This window comes from Mus caroli, chromosome 18 (assembly GCF_900094665.2).
Source record: "Mus caroli chromosome 18, CAROLI_EIJ_v1.1, whole genome shotgun sequence".
Lineage (NCBI taxonomy): Eukaryota > Metazoa > Chordata > Mammalia > Rodentia > Muridae > Mus > Mus caroli.
Window position 1 is genome coordinate 67847614 of NC_034587.1, and position 21808 is coordinate 67869421.

Genomic DNA, 21808 nt, shown 5'->3' on the forward strand with positions numbered 1-21808 from the left:
TATACCTGAGCCTATATAGGGTGTGATGAATAAGGAAGGGCAAGTGACCTCTAAACTGTTACATATAATGAGAAATGTGAGGCTCTAAGAAAGCTATAGACACAGTTTATATAGTTCTGAAACTGTGGGTACAAACCACATGTGTCTGTACAATCTCTCTCTCTCTCTCTCTGTCTGTCTCTCTCTCACATACACACACACATACACACACAGACACACACAAAGAGAGAAGGGGGGAGAGACAGAGAGACAGAGAGACAGAGAGAGAGATTTCAAGTGAGTTATAACCTCTGCTGTTTAGGAGCACACACTCTGTTCTAAATTAAAACCACTTTAATGTGTAAACCACAGAGTGACAGTCATCACACCACCTAGAATACCATTGGTACATCAAAATGTTGGGGTCTTCTCCAGTTCCCCTAAATCAGAACCAGTATCTGAAAAAGATTTGCACGTGATTCCCCAACACATGAAAATTTAAATTCACTGCTACATAAAGAAATATCCATGAAGAGTATAGAATTCAATTGCATCTCACTTCACGTTCAGAAATATTCCAATATCATAGTAACAAGTTATGCTGTTTGTGAATCAGAGGGAAGATGCGTCTAGTATTTCATACATGTTCAGTGTGAAAACACCCCTTTACTCCATTTCTCAATCATTGACTACTGCTCCTCACTTCTGTAACCTCTCTGTAACTTCTCTAACCTCTGCCTTGTTATTTTCACTGCAGAGGAGGACCTGAGTTTGATCTGGGATTGGGAGATGCTACTAACGTCAAAAAGATTATCTTGGTTTCCTACAGGACCATTTCAGAGAGATGCAATGCTTACAAAGCCAGGTAGGCAGACATGTTCCAATCAGATTTGCCACAGTGCAAGAGGTAAGGTCTTACTGGAACATACACTGTTGCAACAGAGGCCAACTTTCTGGCTGTTGGATGGATTGATGGTTTCAGAGTGAGTCCTGTTCTAATGGATGAGACAACAGATCACTGTAAAGTCAGGTAATATGTTCAGAAAGCTCTGAGCTATTCTATTCACTATTTTGAGTTCCGTGTGGTGATCCATTTCACTATATATATATAATATATATATATATTATATATATATATGTGTGTGTGCAATATATATATATATATATATATATATATATATATGTATGTATGTATATTATAATGGTGGCCATTATATCCTGCAAATATATACAGGAGAATATAATATTTCACAAATTAACTCATGTTTGACCAGATATGCAATTAAATACTATTTTTATTAAATATTTATTTGAAATATAGTTATTTAATATAAATATAAAATAAAAATTTAACAAATATTATTAAATTACATTAAACATACAAGTTTATTTAAATAAACATATTTATTAAATACTAAATACCAGTGTATGAAGTGACAGAGCCTCTGCGTGATACCAGATCAGAAGTTTCTAACTTAAAACTTAAATAGTATAATTTTATAAGCATAACTCATGTTAATATATTTTATTTCCTAAAGTTGTACAGTGATACCTTTCCAGGTTAGAATTTAGTTTATCTAGTTGTGGTGTGAAAGTGGAAGCATAAAGAATTTAAATGACATTCAATAGCCTAGGTAGTCAGTAGGGATCCTGGGCCTCAGTGTCAGAGGGTTGGGGGGTAGGGGTTGGGGGTAGTTGTTTGTTTGTCGGTCAGTACTTTTATTTAAACTGTCCCTCTATGTTTTCTACACCAAGCAAGGTGTCAGCTAAGTCTTGTTTGTGCAGCACAGTCTTTTTTTGTTGTTGTTGAGAATAGAGCATTTCAAAGATAAAACCAACACAGACTGTAATTTTAAGAGTAACGAGGAGGGGAACTAAAAGTTAACCTGCAATTCCTGATTTTAAAAGCAGCCTGGGTTTGCACATTCCTGTGGTTTGCAAAATGCATGTCTTATTAGGAAGGGATGAGCTGCTGACTGTGTAAATAGAAAGGTGCATAAAACTTACCAAGTAAAAGAATCAGGGGTGTGAAAGAAAGATATTTAAGGCAGCAATTTAGAAAAGACATTGAAAAGGGCAGCTATTTCAATCTCATTACTTCTATAAGATGGCATGCACAATCATGTCGTAATATGCCTCTTATTCAAAATCAGTGGTTTGCTTATCACAGTAATTCACAGACATACACACACACACACACACACACACACACACACACACAGAATCGTAGAATCCCCTTTGCTACAAAAAAAAAAAAAAAAAAAGAGGCACTGTCCTTTGAAAGCCTAAGCATTCTGGTGACAGAGATTCTGGACACAAGGACATCAATCCTCCTGGATGCTTAAGTTGAAAGTCAATGTTCACAAATTCTCAAGATGTCTATTGGGGTAATACATTCTCTACAAGGCCCTGCCTGTAAGAAAACCTTTGTAAATTATCATTGGATCTGACACAAATTTTTACACAATTTTTGCTATATTATCTGTCTTATCACTATAGCTTGCTGATAAATTCAATTCATTTTAACACATAATTCCTTTGTTTATTTTCAGTGTTAGTTTTTGCATAACATGTATTCAACAGTCCATTCGTAGGAGGTTAGTACGAAACCTTTCTTGACCTTTCCCATACCTTCAAAGAAAGTTCTGGAATCTGACACGAACTGATGAACTAAAATAATGACCTATCAACTACTTACACAGCTGGGGTTATTGGCAATGATGTTTAGAATCTTTTAAGATTCATGATTTAGTGTGTGTGTGTGTGTGTGTTATGTGTACATGAGTGAATACCATGTGTGCAGATTCCCACAGAGGTCAGAAGATACTGGACTCCTCGGAACAGGAATTTATGGCACCATGAGCTCTGAACTGCTGAACTAGAGTTTGAAATCCTTAATCAAACTGGAAGCATTTCCTTCATTTTGTTCTTTCTTTAATCAAAGGGAAAGGTCCTATCCTCTAGTCTTAAAGAAGATTATCTAATCTCACACACGAACAAAATAGATATCAGAGGAGAAACATCACGGGGTTCACCAGCTTCCATGGACTGACCCTTTCTCCTGTCAAAACACAGTGGCTCCTGAGCCTCTGTATTGGATTTCACAGGGACCATGGCGTGTCTGCTAATTTTCACACAAGTGACTTAGTCAGGAGAAGGTTCTGGACCTGTGGCTTCACGTTGGTATTTCCACTCAGTATGGATATATGAACTACTTGTAGTATAGGATGAAACTTGTTGAGCTTGTTTTATATTTTAGGACCACCAAATTGTCCCAAATTTGGAAGTTGCTTCATTCTTATCTGCCTTTATTACTAATAAATATCTCATTAATCCATTAACTCCATTAATGAAAGTTGTCTTACTTTCATTAGGCTTGAAATTGATGAAGGGTATTCAAAAATCTGGTGCCACTTTATATAATTTTACTCCAACAAACTAAACAGTTAATTGAGGATTCATTGCGTCTACCAGTCTGGATGAAGACCTCAAGAATAATGCCTCAGCATTCTGGACTGGTTATAAGGGTGCCCTGCTCCCCTCCTGGTTGTTTGCAGTTGCTTTGCAGTTAAACATGAATTTGCTTAGTGGCACTCTTTATGAATTATAAACACTTATAATATGTAAAGTAGTTTATTCATGTTCCCTAAACTGACTTTTATTAAAAAAAAAAAAAAACTTTGTGATTTCTAAGACATTTTCCAAAATCAATACAATGCACTCATGAGAGCTTAAGCGCATGACCTGTTTTGTTCATAAGATATGCCAAAGGATTGCATACTTTGAGAGTAACTGCTGCCCATTGTGTTGCCACCATTCTCTGTCACCCAGGAGATGATGAACTCTGCAATACAATCCAAGGACAAGCTTCCAAACCTTACATGTTTTAAATGATCTCATTCTCAAAGCTAACCAGGTTTTGAACACAGACCTCTTTAATTGTCTCTTACGACTACTTACATGGCATTTTGTTAATTTAGACATTAATTATATTAAACTGACTGTTAATTTCAGGTTTACATATGCTCTAAATATTCTTGATAAAATATTTTTTTCCTCTTTTTTTTTCTTTTCATTGAGAAAACTCGACGGAAGGGATTAAAAGTTTGACTCAGGGATCACTTCCTTAAACCCCTAAAAGTAATTTTTGTAATCCTGAATAGCTTTTGTTGTGTGTATACTGCTGTCTTGGTCTTCTGCCATGCTCTCTCTCTCTGACAGTATGTATAATATTACCGTGTCTTAATTTCGATTTTCCTTCTTCATTTCTTTCTGGTCATAACAGTTGTGCGTGCTGGATTTTAAAGCTCTTGTCATTAGGATAGCAAAAGATGCAAGGGCCTGGCTTTCTGTCATACTGCAGAGGGATGCCTGGCGATTGGAACGGGTGAAGTTCGGATAAACGGCTGTGGTTTCAGAGTTGTCTGGAGAGTTAGGATTCTTGCTCTCAGTTCTGTCTCCTATCTAATAGCAATGTGGATACCAAAGCATCACCGTTTTAGTAATGGAGCCAGGAAGCAGTAAGTGTCTGGAGGTGATAAAGTAGGGTTGCCCAGTGAGCTCTGTAAACAAGGTTGGCAGCTCAAGTTTGATCCCTGGATCCCACAGAAAGGTGCAGGAGATAACCCACTTCATGAATGTTGTCTGTTGGCTTTCACATGTGTGCTTTGGTATCATGGGCACACATATAGCATCATACATATACATATAAGTGTGTATGCATACACACACTACAGGAACACTCACACAATAATAAATGAATACATTGTGATATCAATTATGCCAAAACTAATCTAAATATTATCTTATCTGTTACAATTTTTCTTAGGAATATTTAGTATCTAGCATTAACCTGGAGAGGTCTTTGTAGTGGAAAGAAATCAACCTAAGAATATCTGTGAAACTAACTGGAAAAAAAAAGAAAAAAGAAAAAACATATTTCTAACCAAGGTTATTATATTTTTCTGAATTTTTGAAGTCTGATTTCAAACTCACAGTTGCTGAGCATGGGGAAAATCTTAAACCTTTTCAACTCTCAGTTTTATCATCAATAAATGAGACATCAGCCTCATAGATCACATATTAAATCTTCTCTGAAAATGATGTTCCTGTTTTTAAGACCATTAACAGACCTCTGTCCTATTTATATGTCACAACACCAGTTTACAGGAAATTAGTATTTTCCACAATAAACACCAAGTAGGTTACAGGGTGGTAAATACTATCTACCTAAGAAAAGTTGTCTCCTTACATTTAAGAAAGTATAATTTAGGATGATGGGATTATTTCTGATCAAAATTCATTTATTAAACAAAATCTGTTATAAGTGAGGACAAGAAAATCTCAAGATGCTCATTAAAAGCACAGGTGGGGCTTGATGTGAAAGCAAATGTATTTATTGGGAGGTAGAGTAATTTTCCTGCCTACAATTGACTGAAATGTTGCCTCTAATAACACCAAATTCACACATCTTGACTATTTAGTTGTGTGAGTGACTTCTGTGACTGACCCTAAAAATGAAAGCTGTATGACACATGCTCAAGTATATTTGATTGCCCAAAACCTCTGCCTGGGACTGATTCTCTCAGATTGGGACATTTAGGTGACATCTTTAATGGACACCCTCAATGGTGGTTTGAGAGTCTGGTGTTGAAATCTATTTTAGTGATTTTTAAAAAGCAGGTTATTGTCTGCTTTATAATATAGCATATTTACTGAAATGGGGCCAGACCCCCCAAAAAAATCATGTTACAAAGAGAATACATGATTTCCCAACCAGCCATAAAATATAAATTATACACCTTTTCTGTCCACTGTCATCCATATATACCTACACCTTGTTCTCAATCTGCAGACAAAGTGAAAGACATGCCACCTTGGGCAGGGGGAAAATCAAACTCAATTTGCTATACAATGAATTGCTTTTTGGGTTTTGTCATGTCCACTGATATATTGATCACTCAAAGATTGAAAAGATCAGAATGCACCGGGCTTTTATACAGATGAGTAAGTGAAGGCATTATAGGATTTCTTTTGTTTAACAAAGATGCACGTGCTTAGGAGGCTCAGACTATGAATACAACACCGTAAACATCAGTATTTGAGAAACTACATTGTTCTTGCCCATAAAATGATAGTTCCCCAGGACGAATAGGCTGCCGTTCGAACTTCATTTAAAATATGTAGAAAGAATCTTTTCTGTACTGTGTGGAAGCATCATTGGTCAGTAAAAAGCAGATGGCATATCAGCTGAGGTGGGAAATAGAAGGTGGGAGTTCTTGTAGCGAGAGATTGGAACTCTGAGAGTTAGACAGAGACAAGAGATTTTCCCTGATCTCAGAAGAATTCAGATACATGTAACTGAGAAGAAGCAATCAACTATATGACAGACATAGGGTTATATAAGTTATTAGCTAGTTGAGGAATGAGCCAAAGCTTATGGGCTAGGCATTTATTTATAAATTATTAAGTCTCCTAGTCATTATTCTGGGAACAAAGAGGCTAGGGTAGAAAGTCTCATGACTGCGTAAGTACTGCTGGTCCTTTTACAGCTAAGACGAACTTCAGGAGGGAAAGTACACATAGAACACACAAGCATGTGCACACACACATGCACAACCCCCCCCACATCCCCACACCCTCAGCCCCAACACACACACACACACACACACATACACACACACACACACACACACACACACCATACCCTATCCATGCCCTATTTTGGTCCTCTGAAAAATTTATATGAAATTTGTAATGTAATAAGCCCAACATTCCATCAAACATTTTCTATTTAACCTGAAAAGGGTCTAAGTCAAGTCACTAATATGTCCACATCTGTGATTTTCAAGGTGCAATGGTTGTTCTTTGGAAGCTGTAAAGCCAACACTGTTTTTCACCACCCTGGATGTGAAACTAGAAGGTAGAGAATCACTTCATCACAAGATAAAATTTCAAAAGACACCATAAGGACCCTGGGGTCCATTAAGCTAAATCTCTAACTCAGCATGTGGAGGGGCAAAATGAAGGAATAACTCTATGCTTGCAGGTAGGCAGAATTCCAGTCATTATGACAACAGACTGAGTCTCTAATTACCACCTACCACAGCAATGCTGCAAAAAGCTCTGTGATCCCAGGGAGATTGTTTCTACATACTATGTATTGCCCTATTCCTCATATATAAAGCAGTCGCAAGTACAGCTCTATAATCTCAGTGGGAGGCAAATTGAGGCTGGGACCCTTAGCTCTGCTCATGAAAAACCACATGCAGAAAGGAAATCGTATCTAGGAGAGGAGTGCCTTCACTGATGCTAATCGCAATGCTTTCAAAGCAGAGGACTTCTCTTTTAGCATATTCTTTAAAAATTAGAGCAATGCCTCCCATTACCATATTCTGAAGTAATTATGTGCAGTAAGTAAAGACAAATTCATTACTAATTACACAGTCTTTTATTGTGAAATCCAGAGCAAAATTATTTGAGGTATTTTCTTTTCTAAGCTGACAACAGAATGACTTTACTTCATCAATCAGTTTGACTAAAGTAATGATTTTCTTGGAATTAGGATTTGTTGAAAGCTCTAAGTATTTCATCTTTTGGGCTAAGAAGCATGTAGTTAATGTCACCACTAATACATTTGTCAGTCTGCTAATTTTCTTTTTCTATTAGAATAAGTAAACAGCAGCCCTTTTAAAAAGCACACTATCTACTATGTGTCAGGAGCAATGTAGGGAGACTTATTTGAAAATCATGAGGTAAGGCGTTATAAAATGCACAGGAGTCACAGGCAGACAATAAAGGAGAAACATAAAAGGGAAAGGCATTTAATAATTCCAAAGTGAAGGTAGAGTACATCTCAGAAAGTATGAAGGGAAGATGGCATTTAAAGGAGAATTACGAAAAAAAAAATCAAATCAAACCAAGAACTCAAGCCAGAAGGATCAAAAAATAAGAGCAGAGACTTCTGATAAAGAAGTCAAACAGAATGGAAGCAATAGTCAAACAACAAAAGGCTCACAGTGGACAATAGAGATAGAAGCAAAGTGGCTCTGTTTGTGTGGCATTCCACCAGGTTTTATCCACTTATTATTTGTGGGCATATAGTCTGGGACAGTGCAAGACCCTGATTCTATTCCTAAGGACACAGTACAGTCATTTAGGCTCCACTGTACTAGAGTCTGTTTGATAACATTTTAATTAGAAAACTATAATACCTGATTTAAAAATGCCAGTTCTCTGTTCTACTATCCATTCCCTGGACACTAAACATTCCTTTTGGTAAGTTTGTTATCCTAGAGCATCAGATTTCAGCTTGGTTGCCATAATCTAGATCCCAAATCAAGTGCCACCTCTATACTATTTGTATTCCTTTCATTTAAAATAGCATTCAAAGATTATTTGGTAGGAATGCATGGCAGAACAAACCAACCATCCCATTGATGGTCTTTTTGCTCAAGGAAATGCTATTACTTAAAAAATTAAAGAAATCATCTCCTCTGCCATATTTTGAATTTGAATGCCTCCAAAGTTCCTAGATGAAGGCTCAAACCCCAGTGTGGTGATCTTTTGAGAAAGTAGAACTCTAAGAGATGTGTCTAGTGAAAGGTCTTCAGGTTATTGAGTCCATACACTCAAAGGGGACTAGCAGACCCTCGTCATTTTTTCCTTTCCCATCCTTGAATTCCAGACAATGAGATGGGTGGTTTGCTCTGCCATACATTCCTAGGATGGTTGAGATTCTGCTGCCCTTCCAATAGGCTCAATTAGTCATGAACTAGGGCCCAAGTAAACCTTTTCTGTTATTTTTAGTGAGAGAATGATGACATGCTTGACTGACACAAGCTGAGAAAATAACCAACAGTGTCATTGCAGTTGGGTTCCATGATATTATATAATTAGGCATCTCTGATATACAATATTAAGCTGCTTTGTTTTCCTTATTAAAATATGAATGAAAATGACATATGGGTTTTAGTACTAAACTCATAATTATATTTTGGATACTTCATTATTTTATTTTTATATTTTGGGGACATTCGATGTAACACTTTTTATATCTGTTTTTGTCATTAAACAATTTGGACATAAACTGAGAGGCACCAATAAATGCCTACAATATTAGAACCTATGTTTTTTGGTGGTAAAAGCAGCAGGTGAAGAAGTGTTGCCTAGCAAATCTCTAGAGGGAAATAAGTTGCGTCAATTACCCATGTGTCAGCTCCCAGACCTCTTCTCAACCATAAGGAACAAACAGGAGCACAATGAGTGGGCAATCCACACTGGAAACATACATGATGTCTAGACCTACTCAATGTCTCTTATAAATAAAGTGATCACCAATAAGAACAGCAGGTACTTACCTGGCTGAGACAAAAGCGGTGTGTAAGGGACTTTTGGTTCTATTGCACTCATAGGTGGAGGTAGCAACGGGTTAGCAAAGCTGCGGAGTGGATGAGTTGGCCGCACACAGGCTGTGGGGATGGTTCTACTGGGTGCTTCTTCACTGCTCGGATGTTCGGGCTGAGCTGGGGGCAGCATGGGTTGCTGTTGCGTGGTTGGTCCTTCACTCACAGCTGTGGTGGAAATAAGAAAACCAGGTGTCATTTGACATTAAACTCATTTCCTTCACCTTTCTAGAATCAGTCCAGGGAGAAATGATGAGATCTGGCAATCTCTTCTCTGATTCATGGGTATTCTTTTTCAGCCCTCACGCACGTATAAAATACAATTAGCACAACCCGTTTCAACAGTAGAGACAGGTCCATTAGGACATGGTGTGCATCATGGGGACACTAACACAATATATTCCTACTAACTATATTGCCTGAACTGTCTGGACCCTATAATCATAAGTGATGAAGTGAGAAAAGAGTTATCTTTCCCTTTCTAAGTCGTAATGTCAGCGGAATTCAACCGGTTACAGCTGCATTATTATCTACCAGCCAATATGCCAATTTCACTGCGCTTTAAACATGCCATGTCAACTGTCAAACAAATCAGAGGTACAGGGTGCTCAGAGGCATTGCTAAAAAAAAATGATACAAATAATCACCACTATCATTATCTCCCATAACAAAATAGAAGCACATTGAGCTAAAAGTTATATGAGACGTGATTTCACTGAAGCAAGTTGCCTGAACTCAGAGTTATGATTTTTTTTCCTCTTTGATAGCAAGCCTTGTAATTTACAGGCAGATTATTGAGCTGAAGAGGCTTTGCATAGTCATTTGTGACAGCCTTAGGGTGTCTGGACAGCTTTGTATATTGAAATGCACCTTTCCCCCTGGGGAATACAGTTGAATGAGACTAAAATATTTTCAAGGCATTTACTGTTGCTAAGGACAGGGTGCATCAATTTTAAATGTTCATTCATATTCAAAGCCGAAAGGTCTAAGTTAAACCACAGATTAAAAAGGTCAGTCTACTAGGAGTAAGTGGCGTTGACTCTACATGAGTATTTCTAGTTATTTATTTCTTAGCAAGATTGTTTTGGCAAAAAAAAAAATGGGAAGATACGATATTACTTTGATAATACCTAACTTTGGAAGGATAATTTTAAGGTGGAATTATTTCAAGATAATAAGTTTTAGGAGATGGTTTTGAGAGGACTCTGAGAATCTCATTAAGGTTAACAAAGGGCAGAGGAGATAAGGAAATAATGTGGTGATGCCAAAGGAACAGAGTTGAAAGATATAAAGATCAAGGTGTCCTATGAAAGCTATGCAGAAGTGACACATCCTCTGGAGGTATTTTTATTCATCCTTTTTGCTTCAGATTGGGGTCAGAGGTCCTCTGGATGAGAGAACAGCCTGTGGGAATCATCCTTTAGGTGGAGGTAGAAGATGCACAGTTGGCTGAGAAAATGAGAGCAATCGGAACTCAAAATCTGATGAAACTTTGTCAGTCTTCAAACAGGGAACCTCCAGTAAAACAGCCAACTGTCAAACCTCCCATGTAGGTCTCACAACAAACTAAATGGCTCCCATAATCAAAAGGGGAGAGAAGTATCTTTCTATAGGATCAGATTGTGTCCTGGGATGTTTGAAAATTTAATTTTACAAAAAGAGAAAATATTAGGTTTTACTTTGGACTTGTGTTTAATCTGAAGAAGAAAGTGACCAAAGGTTGAGAGTAAATAAACATTTAATAATTTAGCTACTTCTAAAGCTGACCATGTTTCCCCCTTAGCTTCAGAGTGATGTCAGAGTTGTTCCCTTACTCCTGGTCCTTCAAGGAGGCTCACTTTAAGAATGGTACCCTTGTTTGCACTTCCTTCACACCAAAAGGAATTCATTTCAGTGCTAGATTGCAGGAAATAACTAGAATACTACGTGCTCTTTCAAAAATGTCCCCAGAGATGATTCTCAGAATGGTTCTTATAACACTAACTTATGAGGACAGGAAAAGAAATGTCACATTTCTCTTCTTACAATTGTTTTTAGGTAATTATCTCTATGGAACATGCACTGTGACTAATCCATATTTGTTCCTAGAACTCCCTCAGCACTGAAGAAACAACAGGGGTTTTTGAATGTCCACATCCCCTTTTATTTCTTTTTCTTTTCTTTAATTCTTTTCTTTCACTTGTACTTTGGACATGATATGTTCATAATAAAGTATATTGTATTCCAGAGTGTAATACAATTTACATATGTCTTTCTTTAAGAATTTGAAATTCAGTCTCTTATTTTGACAAAACCTTTGTATGTTGTGTGAATGTATGGATTGTAATGATTTTTACTGAAAGTAGTGAGTTTGAGGTCCTAAAGAAAGTGGAGGGCAATTGGCTAACTGAAGTGCTTATTCACGTATCAAAGTGCATGCTGGTCTCTGGGCACACTCAGTGTCTGTGGCTCCTCTTGACTCCTCTCACTCCTTGAACCTTCCCAGCTCATGGGCTTCCCTTCTCCCAGGTTCTTATTGCTATATAACCTTGCCATTTCAGCCCTGCACTCTCTTGCTCTTGTATCTCCACCTTCTTCTTCTCTCGTCTCCCAACCCCTACTTCTCCTCTAATGGCTCCATCCATTCTGCTGATTATGTTCTGTCTTCTACTCTGGATGCTTCTGGCTGTGCTCTCCTTCGTATGTACAATACAAACCTTTCCTTCAACCATTCCTTTGAGCGTCATGCCCTCCCTTTACCCATTGAGGGCATCCTTATTCACTTTTGCTCTGGCCACTTGTTTTCATCAGCATCAATGAGAGGTAAAATTCTTTTTCTCCCTGGTCCTGCCTCTCTGGCCTTCCAGCTGTCTAACATTATTCCAAGTGAGTCCTAAGTGGTCCATAGCCTATGTCTTGTTCATCCTTAGTAACTCACATGAGCACAATGTGAAGCCTGATATGTGTGTAAGAAGGTCCATGTGTAGGAAATAAAATAGGAATAGAATAGAGTCCATAAGAGACAAGTTGTTTAAATGGACGAGAGTTTTCCCAGGTGATTGATAATTCTTGGATCTTAAGAAAATGCTTTCAGAGTTGGCTGATATTTAAAGCAGCAAAATCCTCAAAGAAACAGCTTAGCAGTTGCTCCAACAGGGAAATGCTGCATCGTGGATGTGCCCATTTGGCCAGTTCAGACACCAGCTCCAGGACATCAATATGAAACAAATTGTCTCAGTGGCTTGGCATTTATCTGTGTGAAGAGCCCCGAAAGCAAAGCAAAGCTCCCTTCAGTCCCAGGATACAGCTGCCTTGCAATTCAGAGCAGAGTGAGAAGCCAATGGGTGTCAGCAAGGCACTCATTTTCAAATGATGAAATAGTCAGAATTCATTGTACAAATAGCATACAATTACACAGTAGAGTCAAATCTCAAGGCACTTTATAATAATTAATGTCAACATTCAAAACACTTGCTACAGAGTAACTGGCAGAAATACTGCAAAAATGGAAATGAGGATTTTTCTTCTATCTGAAAACTGCAGTGGTTGATGGAATTACAGCCCACCAGCAGCACGAAGCAGATGCTGAGGCATGAACACCTCCTCTTGGAACCTTGTTTACACATTAATCTTGGAAGAACAACATTATGAACTAATCCTTAGTAGCCTAGTTCCTCATAGCCTGTGATGTCTCAAAAACACCCCTAGGGGAAAAAAAATGAGCATTTCCACATGCTCCTGATTTTTATCTGGCACAAATTCCACTTGGTAGTCAACTTCCAGTTGGTGAAAGAACTGGAACAGAAAACCAGCATGGGCTAATCTGTGTAGCATCCTCACTATGGCAATGACAGAATGGAATGCTCTTATACTCCTCTTCCATAGACTGGTCTAAGGGATGAGCAAAATGAGAAATGGAATTGTTATGATGAGCAGGAAGAAAGCTTGATCCAAGACTGCCTGGTTGGGAGATTGTCAAAGTACAGGACTGGTCTCCTGGGGCAGCAGCTTATAATAAACGGCAGTTTATTATAAGAGTGGTTCTGCAGTTATACAGATGGGATTATTTGTCCATCAATCTGGAAATGTGTGGAATGTAAATGTTATTACTGGGCCTCCCCTTTCCTTACAGAAGTCCTGCTTTGCTTATGACTTCAGAAACAATCAGGCTTCGGGGGTGGGGTTATAGCATTTCCTGACTTAAGAATTTCCAGGATTTTAAGAGAGCTATAAAGAAGTGGAACCTCCACACTTGACCACATTAGCTTTATATTTCCCTGTATGCCCTTCTTTGATCCTCAAGGGCACTAATAAGGCAGTTCTACCCAGAGCCATGGAGTGTTTTCTGCTTGAGGGAGAATAGGGGTGTTTAGTGTTCTGCAAGGCCTGTAGAAACCAATATCAAAGAGCTGGATGTTAACCATCATTGACAGCGACTTAGAGAATATTTTGTTTTCTAGCAAAGGGAACATTTATTCATCCTTTTTCTTTTCCAGGCAATTGCTGGAAGCACATTTGATGTTACTTCTTTTGAATTGCGTGTATTTTGTTGAGAACGACTTGCTGAACGAATGAACATATACATTTTAAAGCAAGGTATAAACCATGGCCAGGGATAGAATTTTCACTGCCTGGTGATTTGGATGAAGTTCAAAAATGATACAGGAGGAATTTGCTAAGAAAGCATTGTTTACATAAGCATGCAATTGTGCAATTGTGCTGGTAGATTATTTCCTATTATACTATAGGATTGCCTTCATTTGCTAAATCCCATTGCTCGAGGACAAAACGAACTCTGTTAAAGAGTGTGAATGTTTTGAGTGATTAACTAACTTCTAATGTACTTCATTATTTGGTGTTTACAGAAAAACAGGTGGAAGGCACAGAAGACTGCCATATAGACCCTGGATTCACACGTCTGTCCTCATTACCAAAATAGAGTTGAGAAGAGGAAATTTCTTTTAGTCATAGACAAAAACAAAACAAAACATTTCTTAATATCTGCATTTTTCATTAAAATTAAACTTTTGAATATTCATCCCAAGATTCAATAAGAGACAAAGTCACATGCTACACTAATTCAAGAGAAAAGGAGGGGGGGCTTGGGGCAGGTGAGATGAATACATTTGTAGAGCATGCTTACAAAAATTGGAAACAAAGGGAATAGTTGGTCAGAAGAAATACTTTCTAGTAAGAAAAGCACTGAGCTTTGATTGGCGCCAGCCATGCCAGAAGGACCAGAGCAAAGCTGTGCCACAGATGCCTCTTCAATGTCCCTTCAAAGTCCTAAGATACAGGCAGAATAAAAAGAGTGCAGTAGAATATCATCAAATGAAGGGAGTTCAGTTCAGGAACAAAGAAGGGACTTGTGGGCTTGGGTTTTATTTTAAAGTAGACTCCCATGCGTAGCTGTTTTGAAATTTAGAACTTTCTAGCTGCTGGGCTTCCCGCATGCCTCCCACCTTCCTCCTGTTCCTGTGATTTTGGAGTTTTTTCTCCCCTGAGATTCGGCACACAACTCTATTTGCTAGATGTGATGTGCAGCGAGAGAAGGGAAATGAATCTAATTCTCGCCTGGCAGATTTTTGATGCCTTTTAATTCTAACCTTGCTACATTTGGACGATTTATGATTTCTTAGAGCTGCCCCTGTTGAGTTGGGAAAAATATAGCTTACCTCACGAAGATATTTTATTGCTGTGCTATCATATCTATTACAAAACCTCCGCTTGCACATGAGCTGCTGAGTCACCTGTTCTTAACTAAGAGATGAAAGCCATAAAATCGATTTAAAGATGCTGTGCTCAAAGGAGGGGAGAGGAATCAAATGGCATGGGAGAAATCACCTCATGGATATGAAAGGAAGCTTTGCTCTTCCTCTGTTCTTGCTCTCTCTAATAAATGGCATTTTGTTCTAGCATCCACTCCCCTCCAAAACTTGAAAAAGTCCTGCTTAAACAATTAAAAAAAATGCTAGGGACTCATCAAGTATTTGTTCACTGGGACTAGATAGAGGTTTTTTAAATTTAACTAACAGATACTAGACAAAATGTTCTGAAAAACAACCCTTGATTTATAACTTCCTGGTTAGCAGGGTATTGTTTTGAAACATCTACTACCTCATTGTGTAAAGGAGCCATATGCTCTTTATTGCCCGCCAGACACATTTATCTGTGCTGTCTGCTGTGGAAAGGGTCCTAGGGAATTCACTAACAAACTGTTGCTAGGATCTGAGTGTTCAATGTGTTGAGCAGGAAAATTCCTGTACCAGGGTCACAGGCAATGAGTCTTTCCAAAGAATAAGAAGACCAAAAATGATACACGGAGGTGACGTTGCTGTCATGATAACATTTGTCATGATAAAATGGAAAGAAAATGCATTACACTGAGTTCTTCCTGCTCCAAAACCTCGGTCCACAGACAGTGTTGGGAATGGTACTGGCCGGAGAGTGAACTGTGGATGCGGGTATCCACATGTGGGAGATGGGAGGATTCCTGGATACTGGGCACTTTCTAGTGTTGGTACAGGGATGGCACTCACAACAGCTGCAAAAGAAAAAAAATAGTTATATTTTTAAAAAAAATCCATGTATTCTCCTGGCAAACATTAAAGGAAATGAATAAGTTTTTAAAAGTTTAATATTCTCCATGGTATCACCGACATTCTCTTAATACTTTCTGGAAACTTCCTTCTTGCTGGAGAACAGAAAGTTTCCTTTTAAAACACCCCATTATGGCCCATCTCCTTCCAGCTTGAAAATTGCCATGGCTCTGAGAAAATGATTAAGTTATAGTAGAGGCACCCCATACTCCAGCATTTGTATCAGGGATTTTGTATTTGCCTTTCTTCCAAGGAGAAACAAGGAACAAAATAAATGTTAGGCTGTTGCGCACTTACAGGGGGTTGGGAAATGTGATTTGATCCTGGAAATGAATGTATGGCTGTCCAGAGGCTTAATGCACACACATAATCTCAAGGGCACTCTCTGTCCCCATAACCAGGGTTTATCTTTAGGCAAAATCCTTGTAACACTCAAAGTTAGCCAGATGAGTGCACAGTATATAAAGGTAACTGAATGTGACCTGAAAGTAACCAGCAGTGAATTTATTCTGACTGAAACCCACAGAAAAGCACTTGTGCCATGTCTTGATATTGAGAGAGTCTTGTTCAGTTTCATTGTTCAAAGGGTATACAACTGTATTATTCCATGATATATTTATTACACTTATAGTAAAGCTTAATATTTAATCATTGAGTTTACCTTATAAAGCAGTGAGTATTTGGCAATCATTGATTATCAAAAAGCATGGACTTTATTTAAGCCAGCTATTGGAATGGTTTGTTTGGGTAGCAAATGAAAAAGAAATAAATAGGAAGGACCTGACTGCTGCTAGGGGAGGTGGCAGAGGTCTAGTGTAAACGGGAGAGCATGTCCAGCTGAAAACACGTCTTGGAACTTCAGAGTGAACAAACCTCAAGCTGAGCCCTGCGAGAAAATGGGAGAGGGCAGCCTAAAAGCCAGGTGGGTAAAGAGTAAATGGAAGTTTCCCCTTGGCCAAATAATTAAAATTGCTGGATTATATAAGGACAGTCAACTGGGGAAGAGCAGCCCTACCCAGCCCTGGGATGGAGAAATTTAGGGTAGGGGCAAGGTATAACAGGCAGGAGGGCTCTGTAACAGCTAGGGATGGAGGAATGGAGGGAAAACCTGGCAGCCAGGGTACATTAAATAGGTACCTCAGCCATTTGTCTAGGGCTTAAGATCTAACAGGTAGTATGTTCCAGTCTGTAATATTAAAGTTCCCCTTTTTTTTCTTTTTTGAGACAGAGTTTCTCTGTGTAGCCCTGGCTGTCCTGGAACCAGTCTGGCCTCGAACTCAGAAATCTGCCTGCCTCTGCTTCCCAAGTGTTGGGATTAAAGGTGTGCGCCACCACTGCCCGGTAAGTTACCTTCTTTTTACAAAGGATTATTTAGTTACATTGTAATGACATCTCTGGATTTATGGGCCTATTTTTGCACATTTCCCAAAGGGAAGACTTTTCTTTTTATTAAAATTACATTCTTCACTTTATTAATAATGTCACTACAATAGGAACAATTTTTAGTATACTACTAAGCCACTGGACAGAAAAGTTTTCAGGTCTATTGATATATGCTTCCTTATTCCTGGTCCAGTTAACATTCATGTATCTTCTAGAAGGTGCAAACATAAATAACTTGTATAAATAACAATTTATCATAGTCAGGAAGTTTCTACAACTGATTTTCAACCAAAATAAAGGAAGACTACATCTAGATATGAATGACAGACTACAGAAAAGGCTCTGGGTAAGAATTCACCCAGAGTGCATTCTTCATGTGCTTTTGAAGGTGTTTAGATTGAATGACTGAAAAAAAAATATATGTAGTTATATGTAGATTAGTCATAGTTCAGGGTTTATGTCAACATAAGGAAAACATTGAGATACAATTGGTATCACTAGTATTATGCATACTTGGATGTGTGTGTGTGTGTGTGTGTGTAAAACTGTAGATGAAGTAGCCTCTTTTATGTCATTAGTAATGAAATTCCAATAAAACTTAAACTTTCTAATAGCAAAATGAAAAGCCTAATTGTAACGTTAATGCCAAAAAATTAAAAAAAAAAAACAAATCAAAACCCCCAGCAAGAACAACTGTAACAGTTAAAACTTAGAACAGAGACTCAGGAGAGATGTAAGTATAAAAAAAATCATAATTTATAGCTATTAAATACTTCAAAAATGGATGATCAGTAAGAGGTGCAGATGGGGGAATAACTCAGTTTTCTTTAAGGGGCTGTCCACTGTCAGTACAACCACACTCCAGTGAGTATATGGACAACACAAATTAAACTGTCCTCCTTCTCCTCCTCCTCCTCCTCCTCCTCCCCCTCTTCCTCCTCCTCCTCTTTCTTTCTTTCTTTCTTTCTTTCTTTCTTTCTTTCTTTCTTTCTTTCTTTCTTTCTCTCTCTCTCTCTTTTTCTCTTCCTTCCTTCCTTCCTTCCTTCCTTCCTTCCTTCCTTCCTCTTCCTCTTCTGCTTCCTCTTCCTCTTCTTTCTCCTTCTCCCTTTCCTCTTCCTTTTCTTCTTCTTCCTCGTCCTCTTTTGTGAAGCAGGGGAGATCAGAAGGGTAGTTGGGCAGGCTTGGGAGTACTGGGAAGTGATGATACGGTTTGGATATACGATGTGAAATTCCCAAATAATCAATAAAAATATTGCTGGAATTAAAGAGGCCCTAAATCTCAGAAATTAGTGATGTTTTCATACGATTTGGGGGCAGTAGGGAATTTGAGATATTCAATCAAGGATAAAGCTTCATAATACAAAGCCTTGCAAAAAGGGCAGCCCTGCCATGCATTCCAGGAAGGATGGTGGTGAAGAGTGAATCAATAGCAATTTTATGCAGAAGTTCAAGTTGTACCAAAGCTGTAAAATGCAAACGAGGGGCTGGAGAGATGGCTCAGTGGTTAAAAGCACTGGCTACTCTTCTAGAGAACTAGCATTCGATCTTTAGCACCCACATGGCAGCTCACACCTGCCTGTAACTCCAGTCCTAAGGGATCTGACATGCTCACACAGATATATGTCCAGGTAAAATACCAATGCACATAAAATTTTAAAAAAATGAATAAACATTGAATTGTTTCTTTAAAAAATGGAGAGGCAAAAATGCACCAGCTTTCTAAATTATTTTAGAAAGAGCTTTAAAAAGCATTTGAGAATAATGAATGGCAATGTCTCCATAAACTTTCTGCATAAATTTGTGATTGTAGAAAACACACATGCTGACAGTTACAGAAAAAGGCAAACTTTTAAAATGAACTTTAAAACTTTAAACAAAGAACAAGATTAAAGCCAGATGGAAGCCCCAAGAATTACCCATATATTAACAATGGAAAGTTATAATTTTGTTATTCTTTGTGTATCTCAAGAAATAGTAATGGAAAAAGCCTCATTTATTCAGATGAGTCATAAAAGAACTTTCTAGTCTGTTATTTGTATTTTTGATATTTGAACCCATTGAAGAAGTTTGAGGTCACAAGTCATATTACTTCATGTCTTTGAGTGAACAGTTACCATAGTAATACTACTGCTCATAACACCAGTAAAAAACAGAACGAAGGCATTTGTGAACAAAACAAACATAAAAGAATATGAAATCTCATTACATGGTTCAAAATCTTACTGTTTGAAGCAGTTAATTTGGTTCTTTTGATCTGATTGATCAATCAGACAGTCATTGATCAGCCATTCAATCTGATTGGTGGCTTATAGTTAATTTGCATTGACTATTTTTATTTATATGTTATTGTTGCACCAATCATCTTTGATACAGGTAAGACCCCTCCCTTCAACTGTACATAACTTCTAAACAATGTTATGCCAGGGCCTAGCAAACACAGAAGTGGATGCTCACAGTCAGCTATTGGATGGATCACAGGGCTCCCAATGGAGAAGCTAGAGAAAGTACCCAAGGAGNTAAAGGGATNTGCAACCCTATAGNNGGAACAACATGATGAACTAACCAGTACCCNGGAGCTCTTGTCTCTAGCTGCATATGTATCGAAAGATGGCCTAGTCGGCCATCACTGGAAAGAGAGGCCCATTGGACTTGCAAACTTTATATGCCCCAATACAGGGGAATGCCAGGGCCAAAAGAATGGGAATGGGTGGGTAGGGAAGGAGGGGGGGTATGGGGGACTTTTGTGATAGCATTGGAAATGTAATTGAGGAAAATATGTAATAAAAATATTAAAAAAAATTAGAAAGCACAGGCAAACAAAAACAAAAAAATAAAAATAAAAACCCTGTGATGACTCCTCCCCCCCAAAAAAAGATTATTATAATTCTATCAATAACTTTATGAATCATTATCTAATGCCTCATTTGAAAGAAGAGATTTATAAAGATCTTCTGGTATGAGAACAAATAAATACATAGAGAAATTAAAAGAAATCAACAAGCTATAGTATCTTTGTAGGGAAATTGAGACAACCAATGAGAGACTGAGATTATGTTCCAACCCCTCAGGCCTTTATGGCCCAAGATGTTTGCTTTTCATTTAGGCGCACTATGGTAGAAAATTTTTACAAACATGAAAAGTTTTGACAAATAATACATTTATTGTGTTTTTACATGTCAAAAATGCTTATTGTCTTAATTCCTGATATAGCCAAAGACGTTTAGTAAATCACAGCTTTGGTTTTAAGATATTTTGACCATTGATTAATTTTTTGAAAATATTTTAAAAAATGATTTATTGTATTCTATTTGTGTGCACATCATTGTGTAGGTATGTGTAGAAGAGTGCTGTTCTCTCTCAATAGACAGAAGCCAGAGTGTCAGATTCCCCCTTGAACTATAGTTATTATAGAACTCTGTGAATCACACAATGTGTAAGTGCTGGGAGATGAGCTTACATCCTTTGCACTATAAATTTTTCACTGTGGATCTGACACCTTAGCTCCTATGGCTTATCCGTGAAGACACCAGAAGTTGTTGACATTTATTTGTAAGACAATTAGTACAAAATCATCACCCTAGCGGGGACCTGGAGTTCTGCATTCATAATGACATCTACTCAGGAAGCTGAGATCGGAGGACCTTAAGTTTGAGGACAGTCTGGACTACGGAATGCAATCGAAACCATCCCAGCCAACTTAGTGGAATCTTGTTTCAAAATAAAAAGGGAGGACCAGGATGAAGTGGAAATTTTTAGTTTCTTTGGACACTCAGTTGTGTCATGTGTTGTTTTTTTCTGGAAACTGTCTTATGGGAGGATGTTTTGTTGAGACCAGACACATGGTGCTTTTCTGGAAGCTGCCTGGAAAAGGACATGTGATGTTTTACTGGAGCAGATACTTGAGGGGGCATATAATGTTTGGAAAGTGTATAAGTACCACGCAACAGTGGACGATGCTGTGGTATTGGTTCACCTTTCTTTGTGTGTTGATCATCATTTGTTGTGACTTCATAGGGAGAAACTCACAAAATAACTTCTCATAATATTCCACAAGCTTCTTGCCACATCCTTACACTTTGGGTCAATTGGCAGACGCTCTCAGTGTCTTCTGGATCAATCTGCCATTGCTGATTCGTGAATGATGTTTATGAGAGGCTTGGGTTACCACTGCTGATTTCTGTGAACTAAACTGCTGGTATCCTAACAGCAAAGATCAGAATCACCCCAAAACAACTATTTCTAAACAGGTCCACATCCCTCTTTGTCCTATTAACCTTTTCCTTCCACTATCTCTGAAGGATGATGGGCTAGAAGGCACGCTAAAGCATTTAAGAACCATTATTAAAGTAGCTTGGGAAAAATCTAAGCTTACACTGGGGCTATATAGCTCAATGGTAGTATGCTTGTCTAGCATGAAAGAAATACCTGGGTTAAATTAATTAATACCTTAATGTGTCTTGTTTG

The 21808-nt window shown here is 38.1% G+C and overlaps 1 protein-coding gene across 1 annotated transcript in view; it reads right to left on the bottom strand.

Annotated features, from left to right (window-relative positions):
* The window catches only part of Dcc (DCC netrin 1 receptor), a 1075620-nt gene that overhangs the window by 23759 nt on the left and 1030053 nt on the right, over nt 1-21808 (bottom strand). The window contains exons 26-27 of the mRNA XM_021150630.2: nt 15745-15906; nt 9339-9551 (exon numbers count right to left, since the gene is read on the bottom strand). Of these exons, the coding sequence (XP_021006289.1) occupies nt 9339-9551; nt 15745-15906 (375 nt within the window). The remainder of the gene's footprint in view (nt 1-9338; nt 9552-15744; nt 15907-21808) is intronic.